General features: G+C 35.8%; 1 protein-coding gene across 5 annotated transcripts in view; it reads right to left on the reverse strand.

Moving 5' to 3' along the window:
• The window catches only part of NKAIN2 (sodium/potassium transporting ATPase interacting 2), a 572,383-nt gene that overhangs the window by 126,262 nt on the left and 428,477 nt on the right, over positions 1–17,644 (reverse strand). For all 5 annotated transcript variants that reach the window (XM_087941701.1, XM_087941688.1, XM_087941704.1 and 2 more), the window contains exon 4: positions 13,608–13,808. In XM_087941701.1, coding sequence (XP_087797827.1) covers positions 13,608–13,808 — 201 coding nt within the window. The remainder of the gene's footprint in view (positions 1–13,607; positions 13,809–17,644) is intronic.

Consider the following 17,644-nt stretch of genomic DNA (forward strand, 5'->3'; position numbering starts at 1 on the left):
TTGAGAGAAAAATCAATATTAGCTATTCAGTAGCTAATATTAGGATCCAGAAATATTATATCCAGAAATATTAGGATCCATAGGAACATTTCCCATGCTTGGCAGCAGAATATACTTGTTTCCAAGATGCTGGCACTACAACAAATCACAAAAATGCTTTTGAGAACTTCATCTAATTAGGCCACTTGGTGGGAAAAGAAATGATCCAATCCCTGAGGGAAAAATACAATCACTGGTAGACTGAATGACCTAAGAGATATTTTTCCTTTGTTTGCTCAGCAAGCCAGCTCACATATGGATTCGTTGAAAAAGACTGGTCCTAATAGAATGAAATAGATGATGAAAGCGGTGGAAATAGCATTCTTTGACCTGATGTTGGTTACATCTTCTTGAACAAATACACCTCACCAACTCAATATATCCAGTATAGTAGGAAAGCAGAAAAAGGACATCAAGGTATAATGAACATGTCCTCTAAAGTCTTCTCAATTACTTCCTGTTCCATTTTATTATTTTGTTTTCACATCACTTTATCCTCCCTTATCTTCCTTTTTTTATGACATTCATTACTGGTTTGTCCCTTTGCAAGTGTGAATATTTATACTACTACTATGGGGAAAAGGAAAAAGATACAGGCTGCATCTGCATCAGAGACTCCATCCAAGACTATAAAAAACAGAAAATGGACAGATATATGACAAGCAAGCAAGCCTCTTTTGTAGGTAACCTCACTCCATTTTGGCTGTCTGATAGGTATGATTCCCGGGAGTGGGATTTACAAGCTCCAATTGAAAGCCAGCCATTTATAGATCTTTCCTCCTCCTTGAGAGAGGATATTCTTTCTCCTCAGACTGCAGCTGCTTGCTCAGTGGCCATATGGCTCACATAGGTTGGGGATGGGGATTTAAATCTTGAATTTTTGAAAAGCGTAGATACAATTGTTTAGATGACAAGACATCGTTTCTTCCTGGCACAAACTGTTCTTTCAAGCTCCCACTTGTACACTATAGTTAAAAATAAACTAGATGTTTCAAAAGAGTCTCTTGTGAAGTTCATTGACAGCCAACAATAACAAAATTATTCATTTTGCCAAAACAAATGATTTGTGCATGAAATGCCTCTTATAAATAGCCGACAGAGGACAGGAGGTCCCTATCTCTGAATTTAAGTCTTTGAAAGGGAAGTAAGAAAAAAAAATGGAGAAGGCTCAGAAATCTCACACAACTGAGAGGCAAACTCAGAAAGGCCAAAAATCTTATAAAAAGTGTCTCCTACAAACTAATCTGATAACTTTGCACATTTTAAGCATTAGAGTACATAGAGACACATGGGGATCTTTAAAAAAAAAGCTGCCATCTAACTCTGTTAAGCCTGCTATTACACTGTGAAAGGTGGAATGGCTTCTAGTCAAGTCTTACGGACATTTGGGCAACAGTCTCCAACATGCTGTTTCAGATGAAACTCTTAAAATCAGTCTTTTTCAATCAGATTTTTCACTCAGAGGAAATCAGCCCATTTCTAACTCATGAGTATGCTGGTATATTAAAAGAATAACAGAACTGGAATGGACTTTGGAGGTTTTCTAGTCTAACCCTACTGCTCCAACAAGAAACCCTGTACCATTTCAGATAAATTGTTGTTGAATCTCTTCTTAAAAACTTCCAGTGTTCTACTGATTGTTCTAACTGTCAAGAAATTTCTCCTTAGTTCTAGGTTGGTTCTCTCCTTGATTAGAAGGATCTATTGCTTCTTATATTCCCTCTAATCTTTGAGTGGTTTAACATACAAAAGTAAGACTTCTTTTAATTTTTAATAGTAATTTTATTAAAAATTACAACCACAACAGCAAAAACTAGTATGAACTGGTGAAAAATGAAAAAAAAAAGAATGCAGAGTTTTGACACAGTAGGAAGGAGTATAGAAAATTTCAAGGGATTGTGTTGATTATGGCTGAGTATGTTGGGAAACAGCATTATGTCTCAGTAGACAAGACACAATAATCTTGAAAATGCAATTTATGATGTTTCTCTTCAGCTTGAAGATAAAGCTTCACTTCTTTTGGATTCCCTCAGGTAGCAGATATGATTGGAATGCTTCTCCTCAAATTTTCAGTTTCTTCTTCCTAGATTTTATAAAAGCCCAGGAAGCCCAGAAATTTATACTTCATCTTTCACGAAGTCCAAAGCTGGTCAACTACTTTGACTCTTTGTACCACAAGACTTCCATTTGTTGAAGTGATGGTTAAATCCTCTAGTAACCCTATAGTTATAGTATAGTATACATGCTATACTTATTGCATATGTTTATATACTTCATACATAAAATCATTATTCTACTTTTCTTGAATTTACTAATGTTATAATATTTGGGAAGAATTAGCTGATAAAAAGTTATTGTTATAAACTGCTTTAAGCTAGCATTTAAAGCTGATGAAGGGAATGTTCCTTTTCAAATAAAGAAACGTCTTTAGATTATTTTATCAGCTCCTAAAGGTTGGATAAATGGAATCACATAATCCTCAAATAGGTGTAAACTAGACAAGCCATTTCAGAGATATTTCCTTATCCTAAACAGAAAACAGAATGACCATAGATGGACAAAAAAACTGTGGGAACAGAAGCAACTTCCAAGTTCTTCTCAGCTTTCCCCATCTTCCTTCCTTCCTTCCTTCCTTCCTTCCTTCCTCCCTCGCTCCCTCCCTCCCTGCCTCCCTCCCTTCTGCTATTTTGGCTTGTTGGGGTGTATAAGAAGTATAAGAAGTGCTGCATAGTTAGAGAATTGTGCAGGGGGACAGTGTAGGCCAAGAAGTGTGCACATGTGTATGTCCTTGCTTTGTATTTCCCCTTCCCTTCCCTTCTACTGCTGATTGTGGTGGAGGGAAGAGGAGAGTCAGAGATTGTGAGAGTGACTGGGAAACTGTCACAGCACATTCAAAATGAGCATCACATGAGTGCAGCTGCAGCAGCCCAGCAATACTGTAGCAGCACTAGCAGCCACCCAGCAGTACTAAGGCACTCACAGGTTTCCCAAACTTCATTCCCTCAGGAATTATGGATCTCAGATTTTGAATACATACTGTAAGTTGTCCCATTTGAGTTTTCTTATAATGTGCCATTTCACCTAGTTAAAGGTTATTGGAACAAGAGTTCAAATAGTATATAGCTATCCACACAAATGCATGTGTGTGTGTGTGTGTGTATGCAATAAAGTTTTTGGGGGGCTAAAATTACATTCAAAATTATTTTTGGATATGAGATACAGAAAATTGTCATATATAAACTCTAAGTGAAGTACACTACTGTATATATCCCGAACTATCCTTGAAGAGCAGAGATACATTTTTGAGGTAATTATTTCTTTGGAAAGTTTATGCACGTGAATAGTATTAACTGTCTTGTAAATTATAATTGACAGAAGTCTTTGATCTAAGGATTTCCAAGATTAATGACACAGTTTGTTCAATTTTATACTTCAAACAGGTAGTTAATGAATTTTCTCTAAGAGAAAGAGAAATTCAGTACCTGTAACAAGGCTTATATAAAACAAACTAAAATTCTTAAATAAAATTGCAGTGACTCCAATTTCCCTCTAATGCTTTATAGAGCATAACTACTGGAGCATCACACAGCTAACTTTTTTTTAAACCTTGCCAGTTTTAAAATGTGTGGACTTCAACTCTGGGGAATTCTGGGAGTTGAAGTCCACATATTTTAAAGCTGTCAACAGCTTGAAAAACATCTCAGAGGGCTACAGATTGAGACAGAAGAGACCTCATAGATTATCCAGTATGAACACTGCTACTGTAAGAAATCTGCACCATAGAAAATACCGCCCATTGTTTAGAAAAACAGACAAAACATTTAAGGGGACAATGAGGCAGAATTATGGTAATCCACTCTCCAATGTTCAGCCAACTAATTAAGAGTCTTACACTTAGGCAAGAAAAGCCAAAAGTATACATATGGGTGAAACTAGGCTTAATAGCAGTAATTGTGAGAGGGATCTTCAAGTCTTAGTGGACAACCATCTAAATATGAGCCAGCAGTGTGTGGCGGCAGCGAAAAAAGCTAATGCAATCCTAAATTGTATTAACAGAGGGATACAATCAAGATCAAGGGAAGTACTAATACCACTCTATAAAGCCTTAGTAAGACCACACCTTGAGTACTGCATCCAGTTTTGGTCACCACACTATAAAAAAGATGTTGAAACTCTAGAAAAGGTGCAGAGAAGAGTAACCAAGATGATTAGGGGACTGGAGGTTAAACATGTAATGAACGGATGCAAGTACTCATTGCAAGTTGCTAGTCTAGTGAAGAAAAAGAGCAGAGGAAACATGATAGCAGTTTTCCAATATTTGAGGGGCTGCCACAGAGAGGAAGGGGCAAGCTATTTTCCAAAACACCTAAAAGCCAGACAAGGAATAATGGATGGAAACTGAACAAGGAGAGATTCAACCTGGAAATAAGGAGAAATTTTCTAACAGTCTCTCTCTCTCTCTCTCTCTCTCTCTCTCTCTCTCTCTCTCTCTGTGTGTGTGTGTGTGTGTGTGTGTGTGTGTCTTTGTCTCTCTCTGTGTTAAAGGTATGCTTTGGAATTAGTTGAAGCTGAATTTTTCAGTATAATTTGCAAACTGGTTTAATTTACCATTGTGAAGTAGATAAATCCTTCTCCTGTTTTAAACATGAGTTTCCTTGAAGCTCCAGTCTCTGCTCATTTTTAACAGTTTGTGATGATGTTTTAGGAGCTGCGTTACCTAGTTGGTCAGCTGAATAATAGATTTAATTGACAGAAAAGACACACAACTCATACTTTACACTTCTCCTTCACTCCTGACAATCAGAAATTACCTCCACATTCAGAGAGCGCCATCATCTTCCTCTTGCACACACAGATATTAAACCATGTTTCCAAAATCTGCTACAAATATCTCTCAACCACAGATATATCATCCAAAATGTACAGGTAGCCCTTGACTTATGACCATTCACTTAGCGACTGTTTGAATTTACAACAATGCTGAAAGAAATAACTATCAACCAGTCCTGGCATTTACAACCATTCCAACATCAAAACCACTGCAGTCACATGGTCAAAATTCGAGTGCTTAGCAACTGGCATGTATTTATAATAGTTGTAGCATCCTGGGCTTATGTAATTGCCATTTGTGTGTTCCTCCCAGTGGCTTTTGACAAGCAAGATCAATGGGAAGAACCAGATTCACTTATTGTCCACATGATTCTCTTAACAACCATGGCAAAAATGTCTTAGTGGGTTAAATTGAGCACAGCTCACTTAACTGCATCATTTAGTGACAGAAGTTCTAATCCCAATTGTTGGTTGTAAGTTGAGGACTACCTCCATGTGCAAATATGAACAATTCATCTGTTCTTAATCTTCATCTAGTTCTGTACCCAAATATGAAACTTACAGGTAGTTATAACTCAGAATCATCCATACCAATTTGTGGTTAAACATTCTGTTATTCAGTTCCCGTTTACTGAAATTTCTGCCTTTTTTGTACATTTCATCTCTTAGAGCCATATTTTGGGGGGACAGTGAAGATACATTTTTCTGTGCAACAAGTTAGCTGAATTATCCCAAATGTTCTAGAGTAAATCCACTAAATTTTGAAGATCCAGAAGTGTACTGTTTCATTTCTGTATATCCTTATCTTTAACAGGTTTTAATTTGGTATAGACTTAGAGGTGTTAGGTGGAAATGAATAATTAAGAGATGAACAGAATTAAAATACAAAAGGCATAGAGAGTGATAATTACCTACTTGACAGGGGCCACTCACAAGGCAATTGTTGGGTGTGATATTCTGACATTATCAAGATAATTAACACATGTAGTATGATAAGATTTCTTTGCCTTTGTAGATGGGAAGGAATCTCTTTTTGAATAGTTTCATGGTATTGTTCTTTGTATTTATTTATTTTGTTCAGAGATGAAGTCAAATATTACGTATTCTTGAAACTATTAACAGTTAAATATTTATTTTTATTAAAGTTATAAACAACCTTTCTCAGACATACAGCTTAATCAAGTGTAGTAAGATTGCTCAGAAAACAACTGCTCCAGTAAATTAATCCTGACTAGATTCAAATTAAAGCCCCACCACTGAGAAAGAGAATCTCGATTTATTCAGAAGGAATCTGCAGTTTGTTAAATGCATAGATCCACAGAGTTAGAATTGGAAGTCTCCTAATCCAATCAGCTGTTCAGGGAAGGAGACTTTAGCGCAGGAGACAAATGACTGTCCAGTCTTTTCTTGAATGTCTCCAGTTATGGAGCATCCATAATTTCTGGAGGCAGGTTCTTCCATTGCTTAATAGCTCTTACAGACAAGGAATTCATCCTTAGTTAAAGTTTGGATCTCCCACTCTAAACCTTCCATCTGTTCATTTTTGTCTTCCCCTCAGGTGTTAGAGGGAATACATTTCCTCTTCCCTGTGATATTCCTTCACAAAAACACTCCTAACAAAAACCTACAAAAAAAAAAAAGAATAACGCCCCAGGGAGGACAAGGATTCTCAGCAGACCTCCAGTACTGAATATCTGGCATGAGGGAAGAGAAGAAAATGAAAATATCCAAGAAAAGTGGAACTTTCATGCCTCACTCACTTGGACAGAATGGATGGCCAGAATCCTGAAGCAGGGCACTTCAGAAATGAGGGATCATATCTAGAATAATTTATTTTATATCAGAGAAAGAACTCAAGAAAAATAAATAGTTGTGAAGTATAACTTACAAAATAAAAATATATCCAGTTTCTTTTTTCGTTTGTGTGTCAAGGGTTCTCTTGATTTCTTCTTTTCACATAGAATAAAAGACGCTTCTCATCATTCTAGTAATCAAGACTATGTTCCCAGTAACACCATTATAAATAGCTTAATTATGAACCCTTTTTCTTTAAAAAAGTGCATATTCCTATCTTTTTGCATCAGATATCAAAGTTCAATTTGAATCACAAGAAATATCTGAGGAGTTCAGATTTGCTTTATAAAGTTCTACATAAGTAGGAGGCACATTAGAATGTTGTGTTAAAATTAAAATACCGCTACTGAATAGTAACAAAATATGAGGTATTATTTAAAATAGAACTTGAGAAATTACCTAAGTTTAAATAACCTTATTTATATGAATAGTGATGCTCAAATGAAGGCTTTAATTTGATTCCATTTCTAAATGCAATATTTGTATCCATTTCTGGAAGAAAAACTTGTCTCTTTAATGAGAAGGTCAGACAATGGAGCTTATAGAGGAGGCCTATATTCATATGGAGCTAAAGACATCTTCAAAACTGGTTGCTAGGTTGCCAAGCTGGTTTTTTTCTGAAATTTTGCTATAATCTGTCTCTTGGTTTCTCAAAATGCCCTTTTTTCCCTTCTAACTTTGAAAGAAGCATCTTCCCCCGAGGCTTGAGCATTTCTTCTGAATTTATCTAGGTAGGCTTTACTTAGAGCTACAGGTGTGAAGGGTTCTAGTGCTAGGATAGCTGTTTTCTGCTGCCATCTCTTTGAAGATCTTGGGTTGTCTAAGCTGAAAAATGGGGAAGAAAAGACGATATTCACAATTTCGCCCTTTGGGATTGCTGAAGTGCTGAATGTCAGGACAGCTTCAGACCACTGAAGAGAGAGAGGATGGTACAGTAACGGACAGGATATTCAGATAGTCACTTCATAATTAACTAAGTGCAACTTCACTCCTGAGAATTTCTCATCTTTGTAGTAAATTTCAACAGAAAATTCTGTTTCATGAATGGAGATTAGAAAGAAAAAAAATGCAGATCTCTCCCCACCCTGCATGGCATGAATATTTATAGTGTAACTAAGCCGGGGCCTATAAATGCTTGCAAAGCTGATAGCCCCATCTACTTACTTATTTACCACCAGCTGTGAGCAATTTCTCAGTGGTTTACAATCATATAATATCTACACATAAAAGCAGCTATACATACAGAAATAAGAACCACGGTGCTACACAATCTCATAACCGTTAGATCTGAAATGCCCTGCAGATGGGTTCAGTTTTCAGAGGTCTTCTAAATGATGCAAAATAGGTGAAATCAACGTTTGCTGGGAAGAGGCTTTTTCATAAGGTGAGTCCAGAACAATAAAGCACTGCTTTCAGACATTGCCCAGGTTATGGGGTACCCTATGCTTTCCCACCTGGGATATTTGTATTGGATAGGTGGGTTCTGTCTGGAAAAGGTGGTTCTAGGACCCAAAATAGCTCTTTAAATTGTATTCAGAAGCCTACTGGAAACCAATGCAGAGCATACCATTATGTGACTCTAATGACTCTCACCTACCCACGTGCTATCCACTGTATTCAGCCCCAACTGCAATTTTTGGATGATTTTCAAAGACAGCCCCATGAAAAGCAAATGATTATGATAACATGTATGATGCTGTTCCAGGTAGGGCAGTAACTAGTTCTTCTTTCAGATAGGGTTATGGCTGTTATATAATCTAGTTTGCCAAATGCTCCCCTAGCCACAGCCTTGCTGTAGTTGTGACTCCAAAACAAACCCCCAAGTTGCAGACCTGCTCTTTTGTAGGTATGCCATATCATTCATGGTTAAGATTTACCAATGGAATGAGTGGAGTATGAGTTGCCAGTGTTTACAAAGTTTGTGAATTTCTTTTAAAATGTAAAATGTGGAAATGTTTGTTTTGAATTTTTAGTTACAGTTGACTAATAAGCTGTGATCAATAGCTGGGTCAGCCAGACTTGTGGCTGATGTCATGGCGAGATTGGACATGAGGAGTGGGTCTCTGTGCTCCCACACCAAGTTCTCCCCATTGGAGGGCTCTGAAAGGAACTAAAGTCACCCTGTAGGGGTGGTAAAGTAAAGAGGGACACTCTGTAGGTCGCAGAGAACTGCAACTCTTCCGCTTGACTCAGGGCTTCTTCTCTCTCATTCACGATGAGGAGAAGAGGCAGCCAACAACCGAGGCAACAAAGAATGTGTAGGAACGGTATAGATAATAAAATGGATAACAAAAACAAGGATAATAAAAACAAGGATAAATAGGCTGAAAAACAGCTTCTATCCCAGGGCAGTAACTTTACTGAATTCTACTGTATAGTGCAATATTAATGCAATATCGGGTTTTCAATTCAATGTATAGAATGTGAAGGATGTGTGTTTGTGTTTACTTTCATAGTCATAATGTACACTGAAGATAGTATTTAACTTGGTTGCATGAGGTACAATGACAATAAACTAAACTAAACTAAACTAAACTAAACTAGATGAACAGTGACTGGAGCCGGGTGACATTATTCCTTTTTTTATTTAAAAACCAACTCTAAAAGGAAAGAAAAAAAAGAAAATCCCTTATACCATAAAAAAGGCATGATCGAATAAAAGTATAGTCAAACTTTTTTTTTTTAATAATGATATGATGATTTATAAGTTTGTATTGACAATAAGAGTTATTATATAAGGTAATTGTAATTGTGACTATGAAGTGAACGCACAAAACTGATGAACCAACCGACTCACTGTTTGTATATAAATATGGGGGAGCTGATGTTTTTATGTTTTGTCTGTTTGTTTGTATGTTAAAAAACAATAAAAACTTTTATATATATATATAAAAAAAGAAAATCCAGGAAAAGAGACTCGTAGAATTATTTGTTAAAGTGACGAATAACTATACAGAGAAAAATTCTAGACCCGAAAGAAAGGAACCAAGGGGAGAAAAGTTAAACCTTTTTAAAACATTGAAAATTGGACTTTCAAACTGGATAGGTGTTGTTTTGGAAAGGCATTATAAAATGCTGGAACTACCTACTTGAATAACCAACTTTGCTTCCATAAATTGAATTAAAATTCAATTAAATAACTTGTTATATTTGAAACAATGCTGAAACTGAAGCTGAGGGCACCACCTACTGATGAATGGAAAATATACCATACCCCTACGAATCTGGGAAAATTTCTGATAAGAGAAATAAACAATATTCATCTGGAGGACTACAGTGATACCTTCTGTTCTATAATTATCTACTTTATGATTATTGGAGACTCAAGTGTGAGAATAAGGAAGACTCTTAAGTAAAGTAAAGTGACTTTTGACTTTGGGGAAGCTTCCTGGACTACCTAAATGGAACTGATTGAATAATCCTGGGATATGAAGAATTATTACTATTGTACTCTTGGAGGAGCAATATTAGGCTTGAATATATTGGCTTTGGACTATTGAGTAAGAGCGGGACTTACTAAAATAAGACAAAATACTCCACCAGGGGAAAATGAGTGACATTTCAAAAGAAATGGTGTTGATGTTCCAAAGCATTAAGGATACTATGACAAAGAATCACAGGGAGATCACAGGGAGATCAAGAACCTGGAAGGCATAAATGGGAAAATAGAAAATACCCTACAACTGATAATGAATCAAAATCAAAAAGTCCAGGAAAGACAGGAGATAACAGAAAGAATGGAGGAAAAGATAGAACAGACAAATCAGCAAATAAAGCAAGAAGATGAGAAGGAAAAGACAATGAAGATAATAATGACTGATGAAATAAACCAAGGGGAAAGTAGTTTAAGAGAATTAAAAATGGAATCAGATAAGTATCAGGTAGATACTTTCAAAAGAGAGATAGGGGCTTGGATAGACACTCTATAGGCCTGGCAGCATAGGAGGATAGAGATGGAAGAAATAGTTAGACTAAATAGTGAAGACACAGATGTTGATAGAGACAAAGAACCAAGAGAGGAGTAGGGGAGGCAAGCTAAAAAATGAATAAGAATTGAAGTATCAAAATGGGGAAAAAAAACCTATGGGTAGAAAGGAAATAGAGTTGCCAATGCTTACAAAGTTTGTGAATTTCCTTTAAAATGTAAAAAGTAGAAATGTTTGTTTTGTATTTTTAGTTACATCTGACCAATAAGTGCTATCAGTTCTAGCTGTGATCAATAGCTGGGTCAGCCTGTGGAAACTGTCTATATTGAGCAGTTAGACTGGAGCCACACTTTATTAATAAATGTTATAGAAACAAATCACAAAGCCCTGATTGTAAAGTTCCTTCCCTTTCTCTGTAACACAGGGAATTAAGGCAGAGCCAATTTGAGGATTTTTGTTGTTGTTATTGTTCCTTATTTTCTGGGCTTAAAGTCTGTAGAGATTTCCCAAGGTTTCCCAAGGTTATCTCTGTGCTTTCTACACACACTGCCTACATAGAATAAAGTGAATAAAGTATGAATCTGATATATGTAAATCCCAGGTTGTATTCCTGGTATATTCAGGTAAGATTAAGGAGGACTTCTACCTGAAACTTTATGAATCCATTGCTAGTCCATATGGAAATCAGCTCTATAGACCAATGTAAAATGAATTGTACCTTTTTATGGCTGTAACTTGTAAAATAAGGGCTCTGGTTTTATAATTTGAGGAACAATCCCTCAGAAATTAAGTAATAGTACGTGAATATTATGTGAATACGAAGCAGGAGCCAAGTAAATGTCTCTACTCAATGTAGATTATGTATACTTTTAAGTCTCAACATAAAAAGAAAAGCTTTAGGTATAAATTCAGCTCATGGCATATAGGAAACACTAATATAAGCCACTTCTTGCTCTATGTCTTTATGTTAGAGAAAGAAAGCTCTATAATGCAGTAACATGATATTGTATTTCTTTCCTTTTAATCAGAGTTATGATTTATTATTAAATCACAGATCAACTAACTGATCTATATATTCTCCAATACTTGGACATACTTGTGCAAATATATCTCTTTTCTGTTCTGTTTTCCAAGAATCACTTTTACATATAATTTCTTTCAGGTAACAAACATTGGCCAGAATATACACAAGGCTATTCAATATGAGGAAATAGTCTATAATAATATTTAACTACTCTGTTAAAGAGTGCAATGTTTTTTTCTAGTTTACAGTACAAAAATCTTTCAGAAAAAATAGGTGTTTAATTTAAGATCATAGTTCTGCTTCCATAAGCATGCTCTGCAGAATGTAAATTGGTTGTGCTTTAATGCTTTTACAGTTAGTATAGCAGGTGAAGAATTAAATATTAAATATGGTGCCTGCTTTTTTATGGTATATAGAAAGATATGCAAGTATTTCTACTAAAACTCCAATTTTAAATTCTGAATATTATACTTTCCTGACAGATTTGTTCCTGAAAAGAAAAATTAATTGTACTAGATCAAAAATGGAATAATGAATCTAGAGAAAACAGGGTGATTTTACAGAAGCTCGTTTGATATATATGTCAGGTTCCTTGATTTTTAGAAATTTCATGAATCATTAATTAATCTGTTCACTTCTAAGGCACAATTTACACAATTATTGTGCATTCTCCAATTTATACAATTATTGTGCATTATTCTTTTTGCAATTAAAAAAACCTTACTGATTTTTTAAATCTCTGATTTATTTATGAATTTATACATTCATATATTAATGCTTTTCTATTGAGCATATCAATATTCACATTTTAATACTTTTCTATTAAGATCTGTATAAATAAAATGAATAAATGAAGTTCCGGATAAAGAAGAAAACACTAGAACAACATATGTACAACTAAGCATTGTAGTTTAATTCTAAACTTGTGGAATTATTCCAATGAATACACACTAAGTCTTGTTGCTCCATCAAATAGTACAACTGCAAAACTATCCATAATTCTGCAGTTTTTAATAAAAAAGATAGTCGCTCATTCAATCACATAGCTAGCATTTATCCATAAAAGTATCTCAAAAATATATATTTAGAAATTCTGGTACTTGCATCCAAAACTTTAGCTTGCATATGTTCTGTAGAACACCACATGACTTTCTGCCTTCGAGATTCTAGAGATTGTTCTTTAAAAATGATATGTGGTTCCAACTAAACCTTAAGTGATATGTGCTACAAACTAAACATATTTAAAAAGAGTATTGTAATTTTTGTATTCTCTTGGGTTGAGATACCTCATATGTTGTGTCGGCAGCCTGTGTAGATGGCAGTGGAATTGGACAGTGGAGAAGAACGGGGACCGGTCTGGGAGTCTGTGGAGGACACGGACGAGGGTCTGCGTCTGAGGCAGAGATGGGGCTAGGACCATCTGGGAGTTGTGTGCTGACTCTGGAGCTTCCAGCGTCTGGCAGCAGCAAGGCAGAGAAACAAGGGGAGCCTGTTCCAGTGTGCATGTGCACAGAGCTGCTAGAAGGCAAGAGCAGCTAAGACAAAAGGGGCAACTTGGGAGCAAGGCTTGGAAGTGATTGCCCCTCCCCTAAAGTATAAAGGAAGTGCAAAGGTACAGAAACCTTTGCAGGAAGCAAAGTCGTTCACTCTGTTCGGTTTAAATATTGAAGCTCTGTGTGGACTTTGTACTTCATTTGGCTTTTTCAGTTAATTTGGCACTTTAATTGCTGGCAGCAATTGAAAGAAGATAAGGTGAGTGCTTATCTCGAGGGATTGTTTCGGATTCATTTTGGGCTGGGAATGAGCATAATTCCCAGCATTGAAATAAAACAAGAGTTGTTTGGACTAAGCATGTGTTTAATTACAGTCTCAGGAAGTCTTGGTCAGAACATCATATAAGAAGACAATGAAAGAAGAGATAATGGGATACTTACTGCAAAAAAGATTTGTAGAGAACTGTGAGCCACTTCTATATATTGATATTCAAGAACACACCCTGACACAGTGATGTAGCGATGGTCTTCTGGGGCCCAATCTGGGGCTGGAGTCACAGATGTCACTGTGCAGCCTGGGCCATTTTCCATCCACCAAGACCGGTGCATTGAAATATTGAAGGTCAGAATAAGATCTGTTTCCTGTCAAAGGGAAAAATCAGTAAACCATCAGTTGAAGTTTAGTTTGAAAGATGGCTTTACTGTAAAAAAAACCACACACCTTAAAATATCTCCACTCAGTTTTAAAATTAAAATTTGCAACTAGACTTGTAATTTGTGACACAACATTTCAATTTTTATGGTATCATTCAGCTTCCATAAAAAAAGAGAGAGTTGATTCTGTCTCCTGTATATCCAGTGACAAAAAAGACTGGCAACAGAAGGCCACAATCCGCTTAAAGAAGCAACCTGTGAAAAGGAATCCAAGTGTTCAGTCAAGCAAGAAAATTAAACCTTTTGTGTGAAATGGCTGCTCAAAATCCAATCATCCCCACAGATTGTTTTTACAGTTCCATTAATTTTTATTATCAATATTGAGCTACCTAATGAAGATTTTGAAACAAAAGGAAGAGAATGTCAGAAAAATAGCAAGGGGGAAGTCACTGAAAACAAAGGTAACCGTTGATGGTCATCTCAGGTTTGTCAAACTTTGGGAGGAATGTTCAGTGGGCAGATGAGTCAAAAGTGAAATAGTGGGACTTCGTAAACATGATGTCTGAGGGAAGAAAACCATTATATTTCACAATAAGAACTTCATATTAACCGTTGAATATGAAGGTGGTAACGTCATGGTTTGGGGATACAGATAGCCTTCAACTTACAAACACAATTGAGCATTTCTGTTGCTGATGAGACACTTGTTAAGTGAATTTGCCCATTTTATGACCTTTCTTGCCACAGTTGATAAGTGATTCACTGTAACTGTTAAGTTAATAACACGGTTGTTAAATGAATCTGGCTTCCCCACTGACTTTGCTTCTCAGAAGGTTGCAAAAGACGAATTTGTGGCCCAGGGACACTGCAATCATCATAAATATGAGTCCGTTGACATGGTTCTGAATTTTGATCACGTGACTGTGGGGATGATGCTATGGTTGTATATGAAAAATGGTCATCGGTCAATTTTTTTTAGTGCCGTTGTAACTTTGAACGGTCACTAAATAAACTGCTGTGAGTTGAGAACTACCTGTATGCTGTGGCCTCAGTATTGGGTTACTTACCATCACTGAAATAAGCAGAAATTTTTGCTTTAAATAAGGCCATCCGTCCCTTAGCACAAAACATTGTATGTATTCTATGTTTTAGACTGGCCAAATAAATGTTAAGACTGAAATTGCATAGACATGTTGTGGCACTATGTGATTTCACCAGGAAACCCTCTGATATTCCTGAAGTCAGCATGAAGGAATGAGCCAAAATGCCTACACAGGAACATAGGAGGTTGCAATGGAGGAAGCATTTGGTTGCAGTTATTGCTACTGATATTACTGAAAGGAATAGTTCCTTTTTTACATTCGTGCCTCATACTCACTGGATTGTTTTGCTTATGAAATAAATGAAACAATCATTAAACTTTGGTGTTATTTGTTCATTCAACTTTTTATTTATTATCACTCACTTGAAGTTCCGATAAGATACAGTACAGAGTAGTTCTGATTCAAAATTCAGAAGTTCTAAAAAAAGGCAAATATATTTTCAAAAAACTGTAAATTGGAATAGCCAGCTAACTGCTATATATTTGATTGTTCTCATATATTCAAAGCCAATAAATAACCAATAAGGCAATCTATACATTGTATTCTTTATTAAGCTTTATTATGGTCTAATGTGGTGATAAACTACCGTATAAATACTATAATTATATATGATGTTTTCCTAAAGCTCTTGACTAAATACCTTATCAAAATTTCTTAAGAAATGATAACTGTCATCCAGTAAGGTCATCTTAATGGCTTATAAGTGACTAAAGAATAAGAATATTAATAAAAGGAACCATACAATAATACTACGGTATCACAGTGGAGAAATGCAAAGTAGAATACAAGTAGTCTTGGTTTAGTAACCACTGTTGGGACTGGCATCTTATTAGTTAAGCAATGCTATCACTAAGAGATAGTGCAGCTGTGCTTATGATCTTATGCCAGCTTTCCTTCGATTTACAAACTTGCAGATGCTGAAAATATTAGGATTGTCATAAAGTTAATTTTTCATCACTGTTGGAACTGTGAATGGTTTTTAAGGAAGGAGCTGCTAAACAAGGACTACCCGTACTTCAAATATTTTCATTGCCATTAAAGGTGTGTCTATTTATGCGTGAATAATTTACTGTGGATTTAGAGGAAAATTTTTAATGTGATCATTTCTGCAGGTGACACCAGATTATTCAGGATTATCCCATCAAATAGGCAATGAATGGCCAAAGTAGTCCACTATAAATTTAAATGTAAAACATTTAACTTTTGGAGCTAAGTATTACAGCTCAATATATTCTCTAGGAAGATCAGAATTGATTGACCAGAAAAAAGACCTTGAGGTCATATCTTAAGGTGATGAAAATTCCAATTTATTCCACGCTAGGCATTATACTGGAGTGGTGACTATACTTTGGTTACAGTGTAGTGTTCTGATTATTGCATTTCAAAAAAAGATAATGTAGGGCTAGAAAAGATAAAGAAAAGTGTAGGAAAGAATAAAAGCAACTCCCAAAGGAGCAAAGGTAACAAAATGTTAAGCCTTTAAATTTAATTTAGTTTAGGCTGGAGTAGGCACAATATTTGTCATACATTGTTTGGTAAAGTGGTAGAAATAAGTTTTTCTTTGTTTTTCATTCTAGTACAGCCCAGTTTCATCCAGTAAAACTAAACAGAGGAAGATACAGAACGCCAAGAGAAAAGTACTTCCTCATGAAGCAAATAGTTAAACCAGAGATACATAGAGAGATAAGAGATAGAAAAAGAGACAGTATGTGTAAATAGGTAAATAACCTTTTAGAGATCACAACCACAGAGAAAACTATGCTTTTCAACAAATGTTACAAAAATAAAACTATGAAGACTACTTCATTTTACCTCTCGTTATTTTTGGTTTCAATCAGTCAAACTCTTTAATTTTACATGCCACAATTAATTTAATAATGTGAAATTAATGCTGTTCCATTTTAATTGAAATTAAAGCATTTGAAGGAATGATGACTAAATATGATTGGGATTCAGGTTGATATATGTTCCCTTTGAAGACCCCTGAGGCAGAAAGAGAAACCACTTCCCTTGTTAACTTCCTTAAAATCCACAAAATAAAAATCTGTTACCTGGGAGAGGGGAAGCAAAAATCAAATCTACTGTAACAAAATCGTAAACTATTGAATTCCTGGCCTGCTTCATATGCTGTTCTAGAGGGTTAACAAGGCAGAAATCTAACTGCTAGTTACGGTGATAAGTATAGAAAAAAGGAAAGGAATATAGGTTGGATAAACTATGATATTGCTTCAGAACTTTCATGAAGTCAATCCAATTCTGATATGACTGTAAGATTTAATGCAGTTCAGCAGTGTTATAGTGCAGTTATATGCATATCTACTTATCATTTCTGATAATGATGAGTCTGCGTACAGGGATGAAGTTCATCAGCTGTCCCTCTGGTGCAAAGTAAACAATCTTATTTTTAATATAAATAAGACGAAGGAATTCATAGTGGATTACAGGAAGAGCAGTTCGGATATCCAGCCGTTGTATATCGATGGTGTTTTGGTAGAACAGGTGGCAGAATGTAAGTTTTTAGGTATCACCCTGAAACAAGATCTAACATGGGGGGCAAATACTTTAGCCCTAGAAAAAAAGGCTCATCAACGACTGTATTTTTAAAGACTTTTAAGATCACAACAACTGCCAGAGAGTCTGTTGGTTGCCTTTTATCGAAGCTCTATAGAGAGCATTTTATCTTATTGCCTCTGTGTGTGGTTTAGGAGTTGTACAGAGGCG

The sequence above is a fragment of the Pseudonaja textilis genome, chromosome 1 (genome assembly GCF_049901715.1).
Source record: "Pseudonaja textilis isolate UNSWEBS1 chromosome 1, rPseTex1.2, whole genome shotgun sequence".
Taxonomy (NCBI): Eukaryota; Metazoa; Chordata; class Lepidosauria; order Squamata; family Elapidae; genus Pseudonaja; species Pseudonaja textilis.